The following is a 24,605-nucleotide window of genomic DNA, read 5'->3' as shown; positions in this document are numbered from 1 at the left end:
AAACTACCCTAGGGTACCTGATGCAAACAATTTTGCACCAAGGTATCAGTCCAGTGCTAGAGCAGTCAAACAGGTTTTTGAATACACATGGAAATTTTAACCTAAATACTCGTTTTTCGATAAATAATTAAAGATTTCCCTGTCAGCAGGCAAATGTTCCACGGATGCAATTTAATCATTTCAAATTTTATAATTTTGTTTACAGCTTGCAATCATCGTATGATATTTGGTATTTTTGGTTGTTCCCCTATTAATACTACGGTTTAAGGGAATATGTTGACTGACTACCCCGTTAAAATATTGGCAAATTTATTATATAATGGTTTTAAATATGGTTTTCGAGCACATCATACAAGCAAAACATGAAAGTCTGTTTTACAAGATCCAAATTTAGCTTGGAAAAATCATGAGTGAATTGAAAAATGGTAGAATTGCGGGGCCTTTTTATTATCGACCTATTTCTAATCTACGTGTTTGGAAAATAATTTTAGAAATTATAATGGCATTTTTTATATTTTGGGTGACTAGTGGTTGTCGAGTTCTGTTTTAAATCTCTTTATCGGTAGTGTAAGAGTTATTCAAATACTTGGCTTACGTATCAAATGGACTAATTTAATTTCAAAACTTGAAACATAAACTAAACCTGTATGACGTATGGCCATGCCCCGTTTCACATTTAGTTAATAGTAGCTGACATGTTTAAGGATGAATATTCTTATTCCACTGGGAATGCGTACCTTTCAGGCATTAGGTTTAATCATAAGATCAATGGTTTATTGGACAACACTCATTCTTTTATTTTTCAAAAGATGCTCAGTGACATAAGCGACACGTCTGTCGTAACCCTATTACTATTGGTATATTAACTAGACTTTTAGATGCGCTTAATTTAGTTTGTTATTCAGTATATGAAACATGTTTATTCAAAGCTTCATTTTCAGCTAGAATTTTGGGTTTCTTAGTTTTGGAGAAATTGCAAATTCCAGTTTTAATGAAAATCTTATTGTAAAACGATTCAAGATATAATTTGATGCTTATTCAGGGTCACTTATTATAAAAGTTCCTTCTTAGAAAACAGATCAGCTGGGTAATTCAGTAACGACAATTCTGGAAAAGAATAAACTACTTCAATGTGTCCAGTCCGGTTGATGTCGGACTACAATGCTGAGACACAAAGACGATGGACATTTTCATACACTTTAAAAAAGGTTATGTAAGAACAAACCGTGTATAGTTGAAACACTTAATTTCAGGGTACCTGAAAGATATTTGGGTAATTGGCTCTTTTATTGTCACAGGAGCTGTCATATTAAGCTTATAGGTGCATCGTTCGGATTAGAGATAGTTGGGTGTATTCCTAAATCAGATTCAAGGAGCTCTGAAAATGTTATGTATATATTTTCTTTTAATTTCCTCATTGTTTGGTTTTCTCTTACAATGAATAACATAGCTTAGATGTTGACAGTATTGCATTTTAGCTGGAGTTTATGTTGATGTTGCCACATGAATATCAATTTAATGAAGTTCAAAGTATTGAATTTAAGTTGATGTTGAAGTTTTTGATGTTTGTGTTGAAGTTGATAATAATGTTGAAGTTGATAATAATGTTGAAGTTGATAATATTGAAGTTGATAATAATGTTGTAGTTGATAATAATGTTGTAGTTGATAATATTGAAGTTGATAATAATATTGAAGTTGATAATATTGAAAATGATAATAATGTTGAAGTTGGTAATATTAAGGTTGATAATAATGTTGAAGTTGATAATGATGTTGAGTTGATAATGATGTTGTTAATATTGTTGATGTTGAAATTGATTATGATGTTGAAGTTGATAATGACATCGAAGTTGATAATGATGTTGAAGTTTATTGATGTTGATTCTTGCTGTTAAATTTGTCATGCGGTAAATTTTATGGCGGATTACAAGTTGTGCAACTAGTTACTCAACTTGTAATTTTGGCGGAAATACTTTAAGCTGCTATGGACTACCCAGTGGCTCCTGGTGTAACTTTGTTACTGCTGGGTCGCCCTTCAGTAATTCAATCGTTTTGATTGACAAGTTGGTTGTGTTTCTTTCTTGCAATAAATGCCATGACAAATTTACAGCCAAATAAAACATAATTTCTTTTGTGTGTATATATATATATATAGGCGTAAAAAATAATTTTCACATGTGCAGATATATATATTCATTAAATAAAATAATAAAATAAGTAAAAAGTTAACAGTTCCATTCTATCGATTTCATCCTTCCATTGGGACTCTTCAGGATAACTGATGTAGTGTCGCTAAAAGTTCTCGGGATTTAATTTTGATCGGAACGTTGTTATGAAATAACGTTCCATCTCTTTTCTATATGCTTCATCCCGTCTACATTTTAAAAAAGGCATTATTTGAAAATGCTTTTTACCACAAATGTCAAGATGGGCACTAATTGGCGAATTTCTGTATTGTGGGTGTTTTATTTGTTCTTTGTGAACTCGCACCCGTTCACAGAGGCTATTCCCGGTCTGTCCAATATAATTTTCGTGACAACGTTCCGATCAAAATTAAATCCCGAGAACTTTTAATAACGAACAATGACGGAACGTCATAAACCTCCTTAACGACGTCGCCTATAGCGACACTACATCAGTTATCCTGAAGAGTCCCAATGGAAGGATGAAATCGATAGAATGGAACTGTTAACTTTCTACTTATTTTATTTAATGAATATATATATATATATATATATATATATATATATATACAATAATAGAATTTAATTCAATAATAATTAAATTCAGTTATTGTAATTATATAACTTGGTATGCCTATTATTGATTTAAATTGACGGTATGTTCGATTCATTTTATACTGGTCACTTTAATATGCTTATTAGTTTAGCCCGCGAAATGTTAGTCCGTGCAATTTACCTCGTGTGGTTTGGTCATTTGAATTCAAACCTTACACGGAGCTTGACCAAAGCTATAGAATTTACCCGCCCTCCCTTTCCCCATTATGAATATTTTGATCCATACTGATGGCCTTACTATGACTTTTATATGCTTTAATCCATATTGATGGCCTCACTTTGACTTTGAGATGCAGAGGAGCAAGAAAAGCTTACGTTCCATTTGACGTTTGTATGCATGTACTGATTATATGTCATGAATGGTACTTCGTAGCCTTCGTTTTCTATCTTATTGCGGTATCATTTTTTCACTTGTTTTATGTAGATTTGTCTGGTATTTTCAAACATCGTCCTACATGTAGCAATAAGGCTAAATTAGCTATATGCAACCTTATTGTTCCTAGTGCGAAATGTATTTGCATAGATCAGGATAAAAACAGACACCTGTTGTGTCAAAAAATCAAAAACACCTCAAGAAGGGAGTTACCTCTCTGCGACACATTAAATCTACGAAAACTATAAAGATATTACTGTTTATCTCATTAAAATGATAAACCAATTTATTAATTTATTTATTTTTCAAAAAAGAACTATTGCATCACTTGGGTCCGTATCTTGTATCCGGCTAATTGACATCACGTGACTTATCAGTCTCACATCAAACTTGCCCCTCTTGTTGATTAGTGAAAGTTTCAAAAATCCTCCCACCTCCCCATACAATATACCAACAATTTTTTGTGTCTGCTACTGTTTTAATCATTTTTTTTTGTTCATAAAAAGGCCGGATTCATTGAGTTATTGGACAAAAGGTATTGAGACAAACTTATCCGATGTATTTGCTTAAGAAGACTATATGTAATGGTTAATTTTAGCGAGTGGTATGTAGTTTTACCAGGATATTCAGCTACCAGAAGAGTGAAATGATGTATTAGTTTGTCTACCATTCATCTTCTATTTTTTGTATAAATTATCAGTATTTATCCTGATTATTTGTTTATTATATTGAAATACAATAAAAAGTCACAGTAAAAATTGTTTAACGGAATCTGGTGATCTTTTCCTGTATTTTATGGCTGATCATAATAGGTTTTTACTCTGATGTGGTACTGCAGGAAGTTCTGTTTAGACCATCTCATGTTTAGCATGAGTGGCCGGTTCTGTAACAGTTAAAGCTTAGCTGTTTTGGGATCTAGAAATTGTTAATCCTCAACCCATTGACAACCAGAGGGCGATGCGAATATGATCTGAAGTATTTGGGGAGTATGACCCTCATTTTCATTAGTATTTAACCTTGATGAATTTCAGCACAGACTTGACAATTACACCAATAGACCACTTTCGAGTTTGTCCTTCACCGAAAAAAAATTGTCAATTGTGCGCGCCTTTATGACGTCATTTACCAGATAGAGGGGATCACCTGTATCCCTGCATTGTTAACTTCATCAAGCGTCTTATTGATCGTCATTGTGCAGAATAAACTAGAAATGATAGTACTCAATTAAAATTTCCTAAGGACAGCAGCGCAGCGGATTGCCAATTATGAAAATTCAATTTGCCGAATAACTCGTACAATATAACATTATAGTTTTTCAACCACTAGCTCAACATTGGAACGAAAGTGACGACGCTCCTAAACGCACAAATGGGTGCACAAATTACGTTCATTAAAACCAAAGTTTTTGCCGGAAAAGCATCGAACTCTAAAGTTGTCTATTACGTCGGTATTCTGTTGTCATGTCAGATCTCAACTATGAAAAAATCTAGGTAAAATTTCAGTCATTGAGATATATACTTTATACGATCTAATTGTTAAGGCATGGTTGTCAACGACTCATACATCGTGAAATCATTGCTAATGAGTGTGCATCAATGTATAATAGAAATATACTTATAGATTCTATCACTGCATCGAGTGTGATACGATATTTATACACTCGTTAAATATTCAAAATTTAACTGTCGAGAGTATAGCACGAGATTTGGTGGTGGAATCTGTTTCTTTAATGATTTTCAAACAATATGCAGGTAATTTTATTCCTTTTTATGTTTTGAATGATTTGCAAAAGAGGGACGAAAGATACCAAAGCAGTGGCGGATCCAGCCATTTTAAAAAGGGGGGGGGGTGCCCAACCCAGAGTAAAGGGGGGTTCCAACTATATGCTCCCATTCAAATGCATTGATCGGCCAAAAAAAGGGGGGTTCCAACCCCCGGAACCCCCCCCCCCCCCCCTGGATCCGCCACTGCAAAGGGACAGTCAAACTCATAAATCTAAAACAAACTGACAACGTCATGGCTAAAAATTAAAAAGACAAACAAATAACAGCACACACGACACAACATAGAAAACTAGAGAATAAACAACAAAAGGATGTGTTCTTTTTATATGACGTCTATGGTAGGCCGTTATTATATTTATTCAATTTCGAGATATCTTATTTAGTTAAATAAGATATCTTATTTAGTTAAATAAGATATCTTATAAACTAATTGAGATATCTTAATAACAAAATGAGATATCTTATATATTAATTGAGATATCTGATTTATTAAATAAGATATCTTATATATTAAATAAGACATCTTATTAAAATGTTTATAAAGATATCTTATTAAATATATAAGATATCTTATTTAAAATATAAGATAGCTCTATTGATTTATAAGATATCTTATTAACTATATAAGATATCTTTTATATAGTAAATACTAGAGATATCTTATTTACTTACTAAGATATCTCCATAAGTTAATAAGATATATCTATTAGTTTATAAGATATCTCTATTAATTAACAAGATATCTCTATTAGTTTATAAGATATCTCTATTAATTAATAAGATATCCTATAAAGTATGCATTTAAAAGATATCTTTATAAAGAAGTAAGATATCTTATATACTTTATAAGATATCTTATTAATTAATAGAGATATCTTATTAACTTATAGAGATATCTTATAAACTAATAGAAATATCTTATAAACTTTTAGAGATATCTTATTAACTTAAAGAGATATCTTATTAACTTATAGAGATATCTTATTTAATTGGTTATAAATATATCTTATTTAATATATAAGATATCTCTATTAATTAATAAGATATCTGTATTAGTTTATAAGATATCTCTATTAATTAATAAGATATCTTATAAAGTATGTATTTAAAAGATATCTTTAAAAAGAAGTAAGATATCTTATATACTTTATAAGATATCCTATTAATTAATAGAGATATCTTATTAACTTAAATATATATCTGATAAACTAATAGAGATATCTTATAAACTAATAGAGACATCTTATTTACTTTCAGATTAAATAAGATATCTTATAAAAATTAAAGATATCTTATAAAAATTAAAGATATCTGAATACTTAATAAGATATCTTGTTAAATTAATAAGATATCTTCAAATTTGAATAAATATAAAAACGGCGTGCCATAGACGTCATTTGGCATGGTTGCCTTTTTTCATGCCGTCACAATAGGTAATTTAGAGAAAAGCAAACAAATTCGACGACATAATCGGATTTTAACCGATAAAGAGCTCAGATCAAACGAACCACACGTTGATTAGATTTTTAATACAATGGGTGCATAAAGGGATAAAAAAATGAATTAGAGATATATAGATTCTTGCATTGATACCAATGGATTATCTGATTCGTCCAATCGAGCTCGAGATAGTTAAATTATAAACGAATCTCGGACTTTATAATTAATAATTTAACTATCGAGGTTGGATAAATCCGATTATCCACCAGTAACTATGTAAGAATCTGTTTCTCGAATGATTTTAAAATAATTTTTCATTATTTTTGGTCAACGAAATTCACCTTGTTGTTAATTTTATTAGCATATGTTATTTTCAGAGATTAATTTTGGAAATGAGAAGGTTATGCGATGAACATTATTTTCAATTTAACATCGAATGGGGCTGTCCATTTAAGCGTAACAATGAATTGTATGACATTTGTCACTTCGCGACTTTGTAATAGCTGACTTTTATACCCTGCAATATGGGCTTTGCTCATTGATGAAGGTCTTACGGTGACCTGTAGTTGTTGCTTTATGTGTCATTTGGTCTCTTATAAAGAGTTACCTCATTGGCAATCATACCACATCTTCATTTTTATATACATGCTGATGTCGTTTATCAGTTTTCCGTTTGAGAATGACAACAAATGCACGTTCTACATGTTGTAGTTATTGATATATTTATGTTTTACCATTAATGTATTAGATGGTACACAATAAAAGTAATTAAAGCTTTCCTTATCTATAACTATAGACATGATTGTGCTACTAAATCATATTGAGGCTAAATACGGTAAACCAAGTTCTAAACTGTATGACTTGTATAATATTTATCAAGACGGGTAAGCTGTATGAACTTGTATCGGTGACTGAAGTTTAAAATGAAGTCATACGTATCCGAAGTTAACCGTGATTACCGACAAAATGTTTTTTTAAAGGCAAAATATAACAAAAAATGAGTCCATTTCATAGACATTCTGAATTGCAGAAAAATATTGCAAAACCAAAACTGTGCTCCGAAAATTCAGGACTAATACGATAACATGCTCAGCCGGACATAGCCCGATATATATATATGTGGTTTGCCGTAGTTGGCATATTTGAATGTCGTTATTGGTTTTATAGTTTCTTTCATGAAGATGAATAGGTACATCCCTAGTTTTGGAAAGGTTTGATTTGAAAGTTGCTGATGGGGGCTAATGTGGAAAACGTCCTACGGAACGTGATATTATTATAATACAGGTGTTATTTAAATTGATGAGTAATTGGTCGATACCCCTGCTGCTGGAATTTGAGTTCCCGAATGTATCATCATATCAGTTGTCTTAATTTGGTACTGACATAAGAAGTATAAAATAAGAAGATGTGATCTATTTGCCAATGAGACATCACTACACACATGAAACAAGAGCATATATTGAATAGAAATTTTCTATAGGATCGAAATAATTAATGTATAAAAATTAAGGTAGATCATAAGTATATATTTTTTGAGACAGAATTTTTTTATAAATTGCCAAAATGAAGATTTGTCTATCATGCTTTTTTCAAAAATGTAATAAAAAATACAGGTCACTGTGCTATTTTTCAAGCTATGAGTCGTTGAAAATTGACTAAATTTGGTTAGTTTGTTCATGAGAAAACAGATTAGTGTGCATAAAAAAAATCTATGAGATAAAATTTTGAAATAAATTGTGAGAAGATAGGTTTCATAATATGTTTTAAGAAAATTAAAAGAAAACATAGTGTCACCGAACTTGTTTCCTGCTACAAGTAAAAATAAAAAAAAATCCCTATTAGCCCAGCGTAAATTTTGTACTGAAAGAGTTATCTTCCCTTAAATGTCTCATTTGAAAACAATGATTTTAAAAACCAAAATATTTGATATTTGTTAAAATGTTTTAAATAAAACAATAAATTAACAAGTTGTCTTCGTATAAATAAACAGTCTAACCATTAAATTGCAAATCTGTCTCCAAATTTGTAGATTTAGTCAAATAACTAGACCGATTTTGTACTGTGATTGTACAATCCAAAATGGCGGTATACCATGAATCCACATTAAAACAGGAAAAGTAACGGCCTGACTGATTTTCGAAACAACAAAAGGAATCCAAATATGATATGAAGCAACAAACGGCAACAACTGATTTGAAAGGCTCATGTCTTGGTTCTTGCACATATAAAAGCAGTTGTTTTAAAGATGGTTTCCGGTACCATGGGACAATGGTGTAACAGCACAACATACGGACAATTACTTATTTATGTATAATTGCAAGGTGATGAAATAGATCTCTCAATATTTTATTACAAATGCAAATAACATATCGTCCTCAGATAATTCATATTTGACTCCCAAATTGGCACATAGCATGTCGTCCTCAGATAATGCATATGGTTCTCTCAAACTGACAGATATTAGGTCAATCTACAAAAGGCAGAATTATAATTAGATATGAAATAATTACTTATTTTAAGGTAGAAAACCCTTTTTTAGATATGAAATTGTTTATGATAAATGTAACATGTGTAATGCTGTATCGTTTCTACCTGCTTCTATCTTAAGACAATTAATCATCACTACATGAACAACCTGATATAAGAAACATAGATAGATAGATGAATCATAGCGACACAAATGGTCCCATCTGCAATTTCAATAACACATGTGGACACACTCATTACAGTAGTCTCACATATCAAAAATCAGCTGAAAATCTGGAGGGCTTTAGACAAAAAGTCCTTATAACTGTGATTTTCAACAATTTCGAAGTTGTAAACCCTTAATTTTGGCAAAAATTCACAGAGCGAAACGACCATTAAACTTGATATGTAACTCATCATGGTGAACTCACATACCAAAAATCACCCCTATATCTGAAAGCATTTAAAAAAAAAGTCCGTATAACTGTGTTTTTCAACAATTTATCAGAATCCAAAGCCCGTAAATTCTGCAAAAATTAGCGGAGCAGAACGAAACTTAAACTCGATCTGTAACTCATCATGGTTAAAACACAATCCAAAAATCAGCCCAATATCTGAAGGCATTTAGAAAAAAAAACCTAATGGTTTGTTGCGGAATGACGGACAAGGGTTAAACTATATGGCACAGACAACTTCGTTTCATAACAATGAAAAATATTTAAAAAAAATTGTCATTATTGTGTCAGTCGTAAACAGAGATAACTAAACATGGTTGTTAAGCAATTACTTGGTTTTTTATGATGAAATACCTGTGATATTTATTCGTAAACATAGTACACTGTTTGTATTAATATCAAATTAAAAAAAATCATGATATAGCTAGTAATATACGATTATCTCAAAAATGTTGTATTTTTAAAAGTAATAGATAATGATAACAATAATAATGATATTTATACTGTATGGATAGAGATGAATAAATAAATTGCTCAATAAAGGGTGGTTTTAGACACATTGTTTTTTTTTAACAATAATCTGCCAATCAGTATATTGAACACATATTATTTATATATCTATGATCGCAAGTAGGAATCTGTTTTCTAGTTTCCGTATTTAGATAAAAACAAAAATACGCTTTAACAGTCAGCTATAGGTCGATAGCATTTCTCATTACTACTACTTATGGATAATTAATAATTATTAAACGTTTTGTTTTCCATATTTTACACCACTGGGTCGATTCCTCTGCTGGTGGACTATCAGTCCCCGCGGGTATCGTCCGTTCTGATGGTGTAATGTTACACTAATGTTCCAGGTTAGGGGAGGGTTGGAATCCCGGTTACATGTTTTACCCCGCCTCATTCTGTATGTATGTGCATGTCCCATGTCAGGAGCGTGTAATTCAGTGGCTATTGTTTATTTATGTGATATATATTGGTTTTTCGTTTATTTAATTCATAAATTAGACAATCAATTTTCTCTTTTGAATTGTTTTACATTTGACATTTCTGGGCCTGTTATAGCTGACTGTGCAGTATTGGATTCTTTCATTGGTGAAGACCAAACGGTGACCTATAGTTGTAAATATATGTTTCCTTTGGTGTCTTGTGGGGATTTGTGGCAATCAAACCACATCTTCTTTATTTATTGTGGTTAACATACTTAACTTAGGTGCAAAGAGAGTGATATCATCTGTCAACAGGGTGAAAATTAAAATCCCCAAATTACTCAACTCTGAGGAAACTTCAAATCAGGAATTCCCTCATCAAATGGCAAAATCAAAAACTCAAACACAACAAACGAATGTATAACAACTGTTATATTCCTGACTAGGTATATGCATTTTCTTATGAATTAAACCTGATTATAGCTAGCCAAACCTCTTACACACATCACAGTCGAACCATATTGACAACGATGTGAACACAAAACAAACAGACACAAAAGGTACAACTGTCACAAATAATGATAAAACAGTCAGCATTTTCTCAAAATCCAAACCTGTATAAAAAACAAAGGAACACAAAAGCCATACAGACAAAGCACACTAAGCGCAAATACAAAATTTCAATTCTGGTATCTATGATCAGTTAATTTACTCTTTATTATTCCAACAAAACGTTAAAATCTTTTACCATTCGATACTTTACAAAATATAGTTAAATAACAAAAAAATACTGAACTCTATGGAAAATGCAACACGGAAAGTCCCTGATCAAATGACATAATCGAATGATAAAACGCATCAAACGAATGGACAACAACTGTCATATTCCTGACTTGGTAAAACAATTGAAATGTTCTTATTTCCTTTTTCCCTTTTATTGTCAGAAGGAAGTAGCTGTATAATATGTTTTTTTCATATTTAAATTTTCATTTTTCATCCAATGTAAATGGGGGTTCAATTCAACTTACCGAATTTCACAAACGGAATATACGTTTTGACTACAACGTTCGTCACCCCAGTTTAAAGAATAGTCGTGATGTATCATACCACAGTGTGCACCTGTCGAACCCCGATAATTTAAATGATCTGGTTGCTGCGGTTGTCCTTGATACCAGTTTTTGTAGTTAAGTGGTTCACCAGACAACCACTTATATGACATTTCATCGTTATTGTCTGTAAGGCCAATCCAGAAATATCCTAAAATAATGATATCAACATTATAAGTAACATTGTTGTCATGAAATGCAAAATAAAAAAGGGACTGACAATAAGATTTTCAAACTGCATGAATTTCTTTCAAAAAACATTAACAAAAAAAAATTCATTAAGAATATAGTATGTGTTATGAATGCAAAGTCATAAATATATATCACCAGCCCAGTAGTCAGCACTTCGGTGTTGACATGAATATCAATTATATGATCATTTTTTATAAATTTCCTGTTACAAAACTTTGATTTTTTCGAAAAAACTAAAGATTCTGTTACCTAGCAATGTATAACTTTAACCGTATTTGGCACTTTTTTGAATTTTTGGTCCTCAATGCTATTCAACTTAAAAGTTTGTACTTGTTTGGCTATATACCTATTTTGATCTGAGCGTCACTAATGTGTCTTAAGCTGGGGTCACACATTTACGATTTTTACTGCCGTCCTTGACAGGACCATTCCCGATTAAAATTTATTAAAAGTCTGATCAAGATCCTATGAATCGTGGATGGAAATTCAAACTTTAATTAAAATTTGTAAAAAAAAATATTTGATCACGACAACAATCAGATATTGTTCAGGAAGCGTCGATATTCAACCGTTTCCAAGCGAATTTATCCCGATAATCCCGTTTTAAATCCGCTTCTAATCCGATTTGTATCTTTCGCCAGGTAAAATTCGACCGAGTCTGTCACGACTGCGTCCCGATTCTACCGAATGTAATCCGACAAAGATCAGATAGTGACAAGACAGTGAACCGACGCTGACGGAAGTTATCTGTTCGAAAACTGTCGGCATAATCGGGATGATCAGGTACTGTCGGAACGTAATCCTATCACGGTCCGCTCTATCGCACTGCAAACGCCTTTGTCTGGTCTCAGTCGTATTGTATTTTGTAATTGTCGGGACTCTGACGTGGGTATCATTGACGAATTTAGAATTAATAACGGGACTGTTTCGGAACGGTTTCGGCAAAAACGGTTCGCAATCGACAAGATCTGAATGCAATCTGGACTTAATCGGCCGGAAAACAGCAATGACAAATTTCTCCAGATCATTCCCGTTCCACAGGACACCGTCCCGAATACACAGAACATTGTTAGGAATTCGATCCGATACTGCAGAATCTCTCACGACATAGGCACGATTGTAATCCGACTAGACAAAATCGGCTGAGTTTCCCCGAATGTTACGGGACGCACCTAACTGTCGGGGTGCTTTGCCGAACTATTCGGACCAGTAGGAATCTGTTACGAACTAAAACGACTGCGTTCAGACAATAATAGGACATTCCAGATAATTGAGGATACTAATCCGACTTTTTCACTTTTCGTGTCGTATCGCTGTCTGATCTCAAACGGGAGGAATAATCGGCAATGTGTGAACCCCGCATTATGTAGACGAAACGCGCGTCTTGCGTATTAAATTATAATCCTGGTACCTTTGATAAAATTGAGAGTGGAAATGGGGAATGTGTCAAAGTGACAACAACCCAGCCATAGGAAAAACAACAGCAGAAGGTCACAAATAACTGTTTACGTAAATCACATATAACTACCACTAAACTATAAGGTCCTACATTGGGACGACAGGCACATATAGAATATTACGGAATGAAACACGACGACAACTTTTCTCAACATTGTAAAACTTTGGGGAGTTCTATAACATGATAGCTATCGTTATTTTGTTATAAATAAACTAATTATAGATATCAGGATTGATTTTTTTTTATTTGCACCAGACGTGCATTTCGTCTACAAAAGCCTCATCGGTGACGCTCGAAAAAGAAAAATGCTAAAAAAGTCAACTAAAGTTCTAATTACATATATATATAAATATTTAACAAATGTTTAAAAAATGCAAAGTTTTTGTAAACAGTTAATTTGTAATTATGACCATATCAACAATAATCCATATCAACACAGAAGTGCTGACTACTGAGCTGGGGATACTCTCGGAAATAAAAACTCCACCAGTTGTAACATAGACCCAAATAAATTGTAAATAAACTCATAAAATGTCTGCATTAAATCAAATTGAATTTTAAGATTTGTTTCAAATCATAACTTTCTTAGATAATATCTACATTTTAAATAAACCTTAAAAGACAGAGTCAAATACTTTTATTGTAGTCTGGGTTGTTTAATGCTATACATGTCATATTGAATCATTATGAGCTGAACATGAAATATAATTCAAATGTGCATTTAAGTAGATATTATATAATTAGATATAAAAGCAAGTTAAGTACAAATTAAAAAATTCAAATATCTTACAAAAAATCGACATGCTAATACTTTGAACACTTTAATTCAAAACGTTTTCAGAAGGGCATATCAAATAAACTATGTAGTGACATGAAAAGATCTAGTATGAGCCATTAACTCCATTTCATATTGTTCAGATATACAAATGCGCGCACGATCAGCGCCCATATAACCATACATAATAATAGTCTTAGGTTGTTTTAAATATGTATAGAACGTTGTATTATAGAAATCGGTTGATTTCTCTGTTATCTGTGAAACCTTTTTGATTGATGCGAAATGAATCGAGAAACTTGAAACAATTGCTAATTTGCCCACCTCTTAATCTCTGTATGTTCATTATCAATGTAATTACATCTACTAAAAACGTGTTTTCGTCACCAGTTTCAATACTGGTCAATTGTCCACCACTGGCATTGCATTTATCCTACAACAATGAATATCAGTTAAAAAGTTCATCAAACATACCATGTTCATCATTGTTTACACAAGGCGAGCATCCATTCAAAAAGACTCGTCAATGAATCGAAATCGTTAAAAGGAATAAACAGGTACGAAACTGAAGTGCATTTCGGAATCAAACATTCAGTAAGGGTTTCCATGTACAGCTAAGGTAATTGTATTTCATTACTGTTATACCAGAAAGATTTCACTGTACATATACCTCTGGTAAAGAGTAAACAAACATTAATAAACATATTTTTCATGTTGATTTGTTGTCCGTTCGTCGCACTCTTTTTTCTCCTTGATTTTGAGTTTCTAGTTTTTATAATAATACAAATTCATATATTCATAAATTAATAATATCTTACTTAAAAAGCTATCCAGTTATAATTTTGAAAAAGCATATTTTTGTTGCAAAATATCAAATTATATATAGAAATGTTATATTCCATACCTCAGAAGTAAACCAATTTCCTACATTACATTTGAATATGTACTTTGAACCACGGAAGAAGGCTACCGTCTCAGGACATACTATTTTTACTAAAATTATCAAAACAGCAGTACATGTTTTATTAAACTTTTTCTGTCAACTGTAATCCATTACAGTGTATTAAAAGATGTTCGAGTTTAAAGTTTATTTTCTTCTGTTATTTTTTACGAAAATAATCAACTGATAGATTTTAATTGGGACAAGCAGACACATTTTTTCTGTTATTAAATATTATATTATTTGTATCCTGCTAGATGTACAGCAAACAAATATCAACATGGACATAAGCTAATACAAATCTAAAATAACCATTGGTTTTACTTATCATATTTAACTTATGCAACTCGATGGATGTATATAGTGTTACAAGAGCTAATAATATTTTTGTTTCGAAACTACTACATATTTTTCAATCTGTTGATCAACGACAATTTTTAATATGCATTGCTCTGCAAGTTTTTATAGTGGAAAATAATAAATTACTGTGTTTAGTGTTTTATAGGATTTTTGTTAATGCAAGGACATTAATATATACGTGAGATGAATTTTAATGTAAACCTTTCATTACACTTTGGGGGGGGGGGGAGAGACATATTTAGGTGTAAAATTTTGAAATCTTATAAATTCACACTGAATACGACATCATACTGTGACCATTTGTGTCTTACTTCGTGCAGTTAGAGTAATATTTGTATTGTGTATAGATAATAATTTCTATGGTTTATATCTAGATTAATTAATAAGTTTTATTTCTTATTCTGAATGAGCCGTAGGGCGTATTAAAACCTGAACGCATTAGAAAGGAATATCCCACTTTAGTGTGGTCGGTAAAATAGGATGCTCAACTTTTCAAATCTTTATAATAAAAAATATGTTTGACGGTATATAAGTCAGATAATATTTAAATGTTTTTTCTTGTCGTAGAACACACCTTGGGGTGTCATAATTACCCAAAGAAGGAATTTGATCAATCCTGAAACCCCTCGGTGTGTATTACGACAATTAAAACCTTAAAATATGCATTATCTATCACATAAAGCATATAAGAATGAACCTTCGCTCAGCGTTTTGAGGTTTCGCATTAGCGTGTTCTTTTATTTTGACAGTGATGCCAGGATTCATCAAAGTTATATAGTATTTACTGTTCTTAATATTGTTTCAGCTATTTTATATACGAAGCCAACATTTAGTAAAAAAAAAAGTGTTTTTGAATATTGTAGTTGTTATCTCAGAGTTTGTTTCTATATATGTTGCATTGTGGTTTGTTTTGGTTACATTTCAGTGTTCTGTTATTTCTTTGTTTTCTCCTCATGGTTGATGTGTTCCCTCCGTTTCAGTTTGGTATCCGGATTTGGTTTTTTTTAACCGATTTATCGACTTTTAAGCAGCGGTATAGTACTGTTGCCTTTATGTGCATTGATCATCTGGACATATACCATATCATCCTGATTATGTGCAAATAGTAGTGTATATTTTGTCATTACTGTATTTTGTCAACGTGTGTCTCTTTTAGTGATCATCATATTCTGCTTAAGAAGCGTATATCTCCACTTACGTCAAAATATGATCTTGTGTTATGATTATAACTATTAGATTACATTACATTTGCCTTATGTGTTGTTCAGATAGTTAGACATTGAAATATCATTGTTACATGTATAACAAACAATCAAAGGTAAAATATGTTAGTGTTCTTACTACATTGTGGAATATTTCCATTCCAGCCTGATGTTGTGCACGATATCGATTTTCTTCCAACCAGTGAAAGGTCTGCGTCACATGTAAAATTTGCCATTGAGCCAACATTTCTTTCCGTTACAGTGACAGTACCATTGATTAAACTGTCGGTTGGAATATCTGCACACTGAACTAAAAGAATATCTGCAGTTTTCAAGTTATTACCAACAAACTAAAGAACAAACAATACAACTAAACTGTTTAATTAATTTTTTAACAAATTTTAAAAAGAAAAATCTACGAGAGACATATGTGCGTTACGTCTGTTGATTGAATACTATTATTGTAAGGTTTTAACATATAAATTGTTCTATGATGTGTCATAGTAGAAAATGAATCCATTACTATCCTGGAACTTTAAGATAATGACAAGTATTTTATTTGATTTGAATAAAAAATGTATTTGTTAATTTTCCGAAAGTTTTTAATCCTAACATTTGTTTTCGATTATTTGGCCAAAAGATGTGTCAAGCATAACAGAATGCTCTTTGAGAGTTTTGTAGGGTTTTTGTTAGAAATTGCTTTCATTTTGACAGTGAGGCCAGGATTCATTTAACGTTGAATAGATTGAATATCTTCACACCGAACTAGAAAAGAAAGATCTCAAGATTATCAAATAAAATTCGGAATGTGTCTAAGATAACATTAGATATCAATTGTATATGTTTACACTGAACTAGAAATAAATCTCAAGATTATGAAATAAAACTGGGAATGAAACTGGGGAATGTGTCAGAGAGATAACAACCCGACCAAAGAGCTGAAGACAGCTAGGGACTACAAATGTATTTTCAATACAGCCATACAATAAATTCCGCAGCCCGAGGCGTGCTTCAGCGGGACCCTAAACAAAACTGTGTACTAGTTCAGTGATAATTAACGTAATACTTAACTCCGAACTATATAAATAACTTGAGTTAAAAAAAACATACAAGACTAACAAAGGCCAGAATCTCCCGACTTTGGACAGGAGCAAACATGCAGCGGTGTTGAATATGTTTTGTGTTATATCAACCTTATACTCATTCATTCCTCTAGCTAATGTATAACAATAAAAACACAGCAATACGCACATTAAAATTCAGTTAAGAAGAAGTTCGAGTTCGATAGTTCAGAAAAATGAACAATAGAAACTAAGCAAAATGATAATGATACATAGATTAACAAAGGACTATTAGCAGTTACTGGCATGCCGTCTCAAGATCTGAATTTAACTAATTGAAATATTGTTTCCTCATCATATGAATATCAAGCATAATCCCTCCCGTTAGAAGTTTAGTATAATACAATTATACAATTTATTAGAACATTGTAACCGTATGATATGTTTAATTCAAGTCTAAGACAGTCTTGTACATAAAATCAAACCGGGAATGTCACAACTTGTACTCTCTCTGCGATCTGCATACCAAATAGAGTTTCTTACGGATTAAACACACCAACAGTCAGAGGAATTTAAGGTTATTAAACACACCAACAATCTGAGGAATTTAAGGTTATTAAACACACCATATATATGTATATATATATATATATATATACTTATCTTACCTCTATACATTTCTAGGAATATGATTAATTTAAAGCGTCCGCGTGGTGACCGCGTATATTCAATATTAGGTTAGTAGGGAGGCGGGGCTTAATTCAAGACACGGATAGTAGTGGATTTACGACTTTGGCACTGTTAGAAAATTTAAAAGTATTGAAAGTTCTGTTTAATATTGTTATATGAAGGTTGTTGATTATACATAGTTATTGTTTGCATTATTGTTTAGTGCAGACCAATTGAAGAAGGTTCTTAATATTGAACACCTGGCCTTGGAGGCATATAACTTTGCGCAGTGCTCTGAGCACAAAAATCGTGCTCGAAATATGAAATCCAGCAATTTGATTGGTTGATTTTTGAGTCTGAGAACAAAAATCATGCTCGAAAGTTTTATGGCCGTGAGGCCTGAACACTTTAATATAGAAATAAGAAGATTTGTTATCATAGCAAATGAGACAACTCTAGTCTAAATTCGACAAAAAAAGATGTCGGTAATATGAATTCGTTAAAATGTTCTAGTGACCTAATATACTCTTACCCCATATGGAATTTACTGACCCCGTATATATCATGTTAGGTCACAAACACACTATTTTACTAATAATATTATCTTTACAGAATAAGTAAAATCAATACATTCGACGACGAGATGTTGAAGTACGAAAAAATATGCTTCTGCTAATTGTAGCTAAGGTCACTATCTGAATAATCTAGCTAATATAAACGCCATTAACTGCAAATAAATGTTAGTTTACAAGGACCTGCATGATTGTATACTTACACACGCAACACGGTCTCCTTCGGCAACAACTGCCTTTTTTTGTCCATCCTGGACCAAAACTACTTTCACAATTGGAATGTTGTGTTAGGGCGCATCTCCCCTGTGAGGCCATACATTGACGAGTTAACTCTTAAAAATGAAGAAATCATATTTTAGAATATCTCTACATCATGTGATTTTTCAATTTCAAACAGTAAATTATGTATTATGAACAGATAAAAGGTGAAAAAGATAAAGGATAAAGACAATTGTTTCCAAAATTGATTTTGAAATTCAAAATGATTTTTTAAAAGAAAGAGAGAAAAAATTGATTATTTTTTCAGTCTATAGCAATAGAGTTAATACATTGTATGTTTTAGATCAAGATAATATAACTTCATTGCATTTAAATGAACAATAAGTGAAATACATTTAGGTTGACAAATTTGCTAATGAAATTCTTTGCATTCATGATTGTACTTTAACCATCTGCATTGTGTTCGAGCGATATGTTTACCATAATGAACAATGCACTAATAAAAATTTAAATATATTTTGGTTATTATTATTTTTTGTTATCCTGTATTACAGTTTAGCCATGTATATAAAATGAAAGCTTACTTTCTGCATTCGTCTCATGGTATATGCTGAGGGCAATAACAATCACGTACCAACAGTTAAACATGGTGCTGAAACATTTACATTATTCATATTTCATGAAATATATATGATATGTGTATTATTCATATTTCATGAAATATATATGATATTTGCATTAATCATATTTTATGAAGTATTTCATATTTAAAGTATGTATTTAAAACATGAAATATAACATTTAGTATTTATTTAATATGAAGAATGACATTTAAAGTATTCATTAAACATGTGTTATTAAATGATTTGAGCAAAAATGGATAAATCAGCCTGTGCAATACAGATGATGTCCCACTGCCGATATAAATCAAGAGTAAATATTGCTTTTCGAACAGGGCCAATACGGAACCAAACATATTGTCCAATGGGTGACTACAGGACGTTCACTTCCGGTTTCAATTTTCTTACGCCTATAAGTTACTAAACGTTAGACGTTTCGTTACGCATAAAACATTTGTAATATCTTGTTTTTTTAAATCATAGAATAAAAAGTTTTAAGTCTTGAGACGAAAATATTTCACAGCCTTTTCGAGGAAGACTTTCGGTTATTTACATGTTCATTTGCACTGATCAGTTATCAGAAGGCAGATATTAATATACTTCAATTAGTTTATAGCATTCCGTAAAAAAAAAAAGTATATAAGATCGTCATACAATGAGCAATCCATCAGAAAGTGTGTTTCTGTTTCAGCGCGATTCGATTTGCACAATACACATATTCTCTGTTCAATGGAGTATCTTCTTGTCTCACCCAAAAGTGTAAGTGAACCGGAGCTAAATAGGACCATTGCACGTCGCGAAATTTAGAAAATTGCAGACGAACTTTATTTGTACATGTATTGCCAATAAGTTCGTAATTTGTTTCCATTCTGTAAGTTACTTCTATCATAAAAAAAACCTAATTCAGTTCATTTTTCGCTAATTGTAGAATCACTGTTTGAGTTTATACAGATAAATTATAAACAAGATATCTCACAAAAAAACATGTAAAGTATTGCATTAAAAAAATTCCATAATATGGCATTTCCTTCATACAGGAACTTCTTTGAAAGAAAGATAAGAAGTTATCAATATCCTTTTACTTTACTTCCCGCTATATAGATGACGTTCTTTTACTAAATAATTCAACATTTGGTGACTAAGTTGAACGCATCTATCCCACCGAACTAGAGATAACGGATACAACAGATACAGCTGAGTCCGCCTCATATCTTGACTTACATCTAGAAATTGACAATGAGTGTCGGTTAAAAACAACACTTTACGACACAAGAGATGATTTCAGCTTTTCAATTGTGAACTTTCATTTCTAAGTAGCAACATTCAAGCAGTATCTGCATACGGGGATTATATCTCCTAATTGATACGATATTCCCGTGCTTGCATTTCCTATCATAATTTTCTTGATAGAGGGTTGCTGCTCATAATGAAGCTTTTAAACCAAGAGTTCCAAATTGTGAAGTTGAAATCATCCCGTCGTAAATTTTACGGAGCTACCACGAGTTGTTTGACCGTTATGGAATAACCGTTTCACATATGATATCGGATATGTTCCGTATGTCGAAACTACAATTCCCTTCCCTTTCATGAATGTGACATACCGAATAAGACTATTTACCGGATTTGTTATCATATAAGCAACACGACGGATGCCACATGTGGAGCAGAATCGGTTTACCCTTCCGGAGCATCTGAGATCACCTCTAGTTTTTGGTGGGGTTCGTGTTGCTTGTTCTTTAGTTTTCTATGATCTGTCATTTGTTCTATTGTTTGCCTGTTTGACTTCTTTCATTTTTAGCCAGGGGTTGTCAGTTTATTTTCGATTTGTGAGTTTGACTTTCCATCTGGTATATTCCGTCCCTCTTTTAAGATAAAAACTTCTAAACGTACAATTAGAACTGTCCAAAATTTGTTGATGCAAACTTATGATAAGTATAAAGGTTCTGAAGGGATTTTTTAATTGTATTTTTAAACATACCGAAATCGACAAGCGTTTGCACAGGTTACGATACATGTGGATTTACGTGGGAGTTAAACTTTTCAAGTATTTACATCCCGGAGTCTTCGCTAAGTATAGATATATAGAGAATTGTATCATGGTGATGTTTACCAAGTGGAATAAGCATGTAATATTTGGATTTTATCGGTAATTCGTATATTTTTCCTTTGATCTTACTGCCTTATATTATCGAGTATCAACGTACTGGATGTTTCACTGACAATATAAGGTAATACATTGTGTGACGTCATAATTACCGATAAACAGAATAATAGGTAGTTTCGTTAATTTATTTTTAGTGACTTTAAATTTAAAGAATATATATATAGAATTTTTCTGCTACATCACTGCCGTCCACTAGTGTTTTAAATTCCGTGATTGACTTTAATTTATTTTTAGTGAAATTGAATTTAAAAGAAGCATGAAGTTAAAACTATTATGAGTCCCCTATACTAAGTTCTAAAGACTGTTTTATAAAGGATTCAATAATATATAATTTAACACTGGGATGTTGTAGTAGAACGTTTATATACCGAACAGAAAATTTGTATACGATTTAGTGATTTATTGAGATTCTATGTTATTGTCCATCATTAAATCACAGTTATAATGTAGAGTTAGTGATTTTACAAAAAATTAATAACACATTTTTCTCATTTAATTTTTTTTTTTAAATTTGGACCATTTGTCTTAAAACCCGGCCATTATTACACACTGATTTCCTAGGGTTTAATACAAGGACATTGTGCCCCTTTACTTTGATTAAACATGCAATATATTCATACTAAGATGGTAAGTCATGTGAAAAACTATTAAATAATGAAATAGCAGAAAATTGACCTAATCGCAAGTTTAATAAATGTACAAAAATCGTGGTCTATTTCACACGACCCTAAAACTAACTGAAACAAAAACGAATAAATTGGATAATAACTAGACGATGGTGTTGAAATGGGTGCGATAAATTATTTATTTTTTCGGTTAAATATTGCAAGCAACACTAAAATTTCTGTGTTCATATATCTACAGAAAATACTTCATATATATCCAATGACATTCTACACTATTTCCCTTAACGAAATAACTAAAACAAAATGTGCGTGTACATGAAGAACACTTAGAATACTGAAAGTTTGACCAAATTGTACAAACCTGTGTGTTCCTTGGTCAAGAAGTAAATCTGTAACTGAAAGCAAATCACAGTTACTGTAATCGATAAGAAATTGATCTTAAATTGCAACACGCAACTGCTGTCTAATTACACACCTTCTTTTTTGAATAATTACCTACATAACGCATTAAATCAACAATAGTATAGACATATGTTTCCGTCAACACAATCTGTTTCAGTTTTGTCATTTAATATAATATTTCTGTTTAATTTTTTTGTTGTGGAAAAAAGGACATTCATTTTTTAACAATTATGACGTGGATGGAGATTATCGTATTCATTTTGCTAGAATCTGACGGTAAATGTTAACCATTTATACTTGCTTCAACTAAAGTTCATTCTTTCCATGTACTGGTGATTTGAATTTCATCATAATGAGATCAAAGTGGATAAAAAAGGAAAATAATAAAAGCTAGTAACATTATGATAAAATAAAACGACAGTCTATAAAACACTACACAGAAACAGTACAGGAAAAAAAGAGCCAGTCAAACCCGTAAATGATGAACTTCTCAAGTTCATTCTAAAAATATTGGTATCAAAATTAGATCCACTGTATTGTCTAGACGAAGAGTGTGATGTTCTTTATACAGCCAGAGTTCAACTTCGTCAAAATGAACTCCCGATTACACCATCTAATCTTTATAATCGTAAACATTGAACCGTACAAGTGATGACGCGTTGTTAATTTACATGATTTATCACTATTTTACTAATGCATTGACTAACATTGTAATTATTTGTTTACGCCAGTATGCCGAGAGGAAAAGGGGAGAGGGTGCTGCCAAACCGTACTGTACGTAGGGAAAATCAGATACAGCTACCGGTAAACAGAAGGCTTCGCCCAAAGAGAGCTGAAATTGTAAGACAAAATATAGCCATTCCACAACAGCCGTTAATACCACCACAACAGCCATTAATACCACCACAACAGCCATTAATGCCACCACAACAGGCATTAATGCCACCACAACAGCCATTAATGCCACCACATCAGTCATTGCCACCACATCAGTTATTGCCACCACATCAGTTATAACCACAACAGCAAATATTACCACAACAAAGGGAGGATTTTAAATTTTGAGACTGTCTCATTTTCTCAAGAGTAGATTTTTTAAAGAATATTGCAAAAAACTAAAATTTTACCTCAAAATGTTATAACTTTATCAATATTTAAAAACTTACCAAATTTTTCTTTATTCTTCTATCATTTGTCTCTATTTCTTCTTTCTGAACATTGATGAAAAAGAACAAAAGCTCAGGCAAAAATATCTCTGCACTTGTTTAACTATATATCAAGGACAAGAGATAATCCCAAATGAGCAATCATTTTTATTCTGCTGTACAATCTTCATCAGTCCTGAAGCAATAAAAGTATAATAACATAAAAGTTTAGCTTAAATCAATAAGTAATATAAAGGAGAGCTAAAATTTTAGCTGGTTCTTTTTCAGACCAAAAGCTAAAATTTAAGCATCCAGAAAGATAAAGTTTTAGCTTTGCAGAAAATTGATAAAATTTTAGCAAACATGTACACAAAGATAAAATTTTAGCATTTGACAAAACATTATATTGCAAATAAAAAATAGACTTTAGCGTTAAACGTTGAGTTACAGGTATTTAAACACTGATGATGGCATTACCCCTGTTAACCTTAAGTTTAATTGATTGTTGGTTGCTTAATAATCAGTGGCAAATAGTTATTGCTATCAACAAACAAGTGCCTATAGATATGGGACTCTGTGAATAAGGTCAAACACTGACGGACAAACATTAACAGTAATAAATGCTGAACAATTCCTCATCTTTATTGGTAAAATCAAACAAGTGGCTATATGGCACTCTGGGCATAAGGTCATACACTGACTCACAAACATTAACAGTAATAAATGCTGAACATTTCCACATTGTTATTGGTAAAAACAAACAAGTGGCTATATGGCACTCTGGGCATAAGTTCATACACTGACTCAAAAACATTAACAGTAATAAATGTTAGACAATTCCTC

At 31.8% G+C, this 24,605-nt stretch overlaps 1 protein-coding gene across 1 annotated transcript; it reads right to left on the bottom strand.

Annotated features, from left to right (window-relative positions):
* Window positions 1-8,727: 8,727 nt before the first annotated feature.
* Window positions 8,728-22,644, bottom strand: LOC139503011 (brevican core protein-like). Its single transcript, XM_071292680.1, has 8 exons — window positions 22,577-22,644; window positions 19,390-19,457; window positions 18,790-18,918; window positions 16,424-16,594; window positions 14,687-14,775; window positions 14,107-14,215; window positions 11,279-11,507; window positions 8,728-8,867 (listed from the first exon to the last, which is right to left on the bottom strand). The coding sequence occupies exons 2-8, from the start codon at window positions 19,451-19,453 to the stop codon at window positions 8,858-8,860; spliced, it is 801 nt and encodes a 266-aa protein (XP_071148781.1). The 5' UTR covers window positions 19,454-19,457; window positions 22,577-22,644; the 3' UTR covers window positions 8,728-8,857.
* Between the last annotated feature and the right edge of the window lie 1,961 nt (window positions 22,645-24,605).

This window comes from Mytilus edulis, chromosome 14 (assembly GCF_963676685.1).
Source record: "Mytilus edulis chromosome 14, xbMytEdul2.2, whole genome shotgun sequence".
NCBI lineage: Eukaryota > Metazoa > Mollusca > Bivalvia > Mytilida > Mytilidae > Mytilus > Mytilus edulis.
This window is presented reverse-complemented; position numbering and strand designations above follow the sequence as displayed.

Coding starts and splice junctions, on each gene's coding strand:
- LOC139503011 (XM_071292680.1), bottom strand. CDS start 19,453: ATGTTTAACTGTTGGTACGTGATTGTTATTGCCCTCAGCATATACCAT. Junction 18,919..19,389: donor CCATGAGACGAATGCAGAAA/GTAAGCTTTCAT, acceptor TTCATTTTTAAG/AGTTAACTCGTCAATGTATG. Junction 14,216..14,686: donor GAAATTGGTTTACTTCTGAG/GTATGGAATATA, acceptor TCATTGTTGTAG/GATAAATGCAATGCCAGTGG.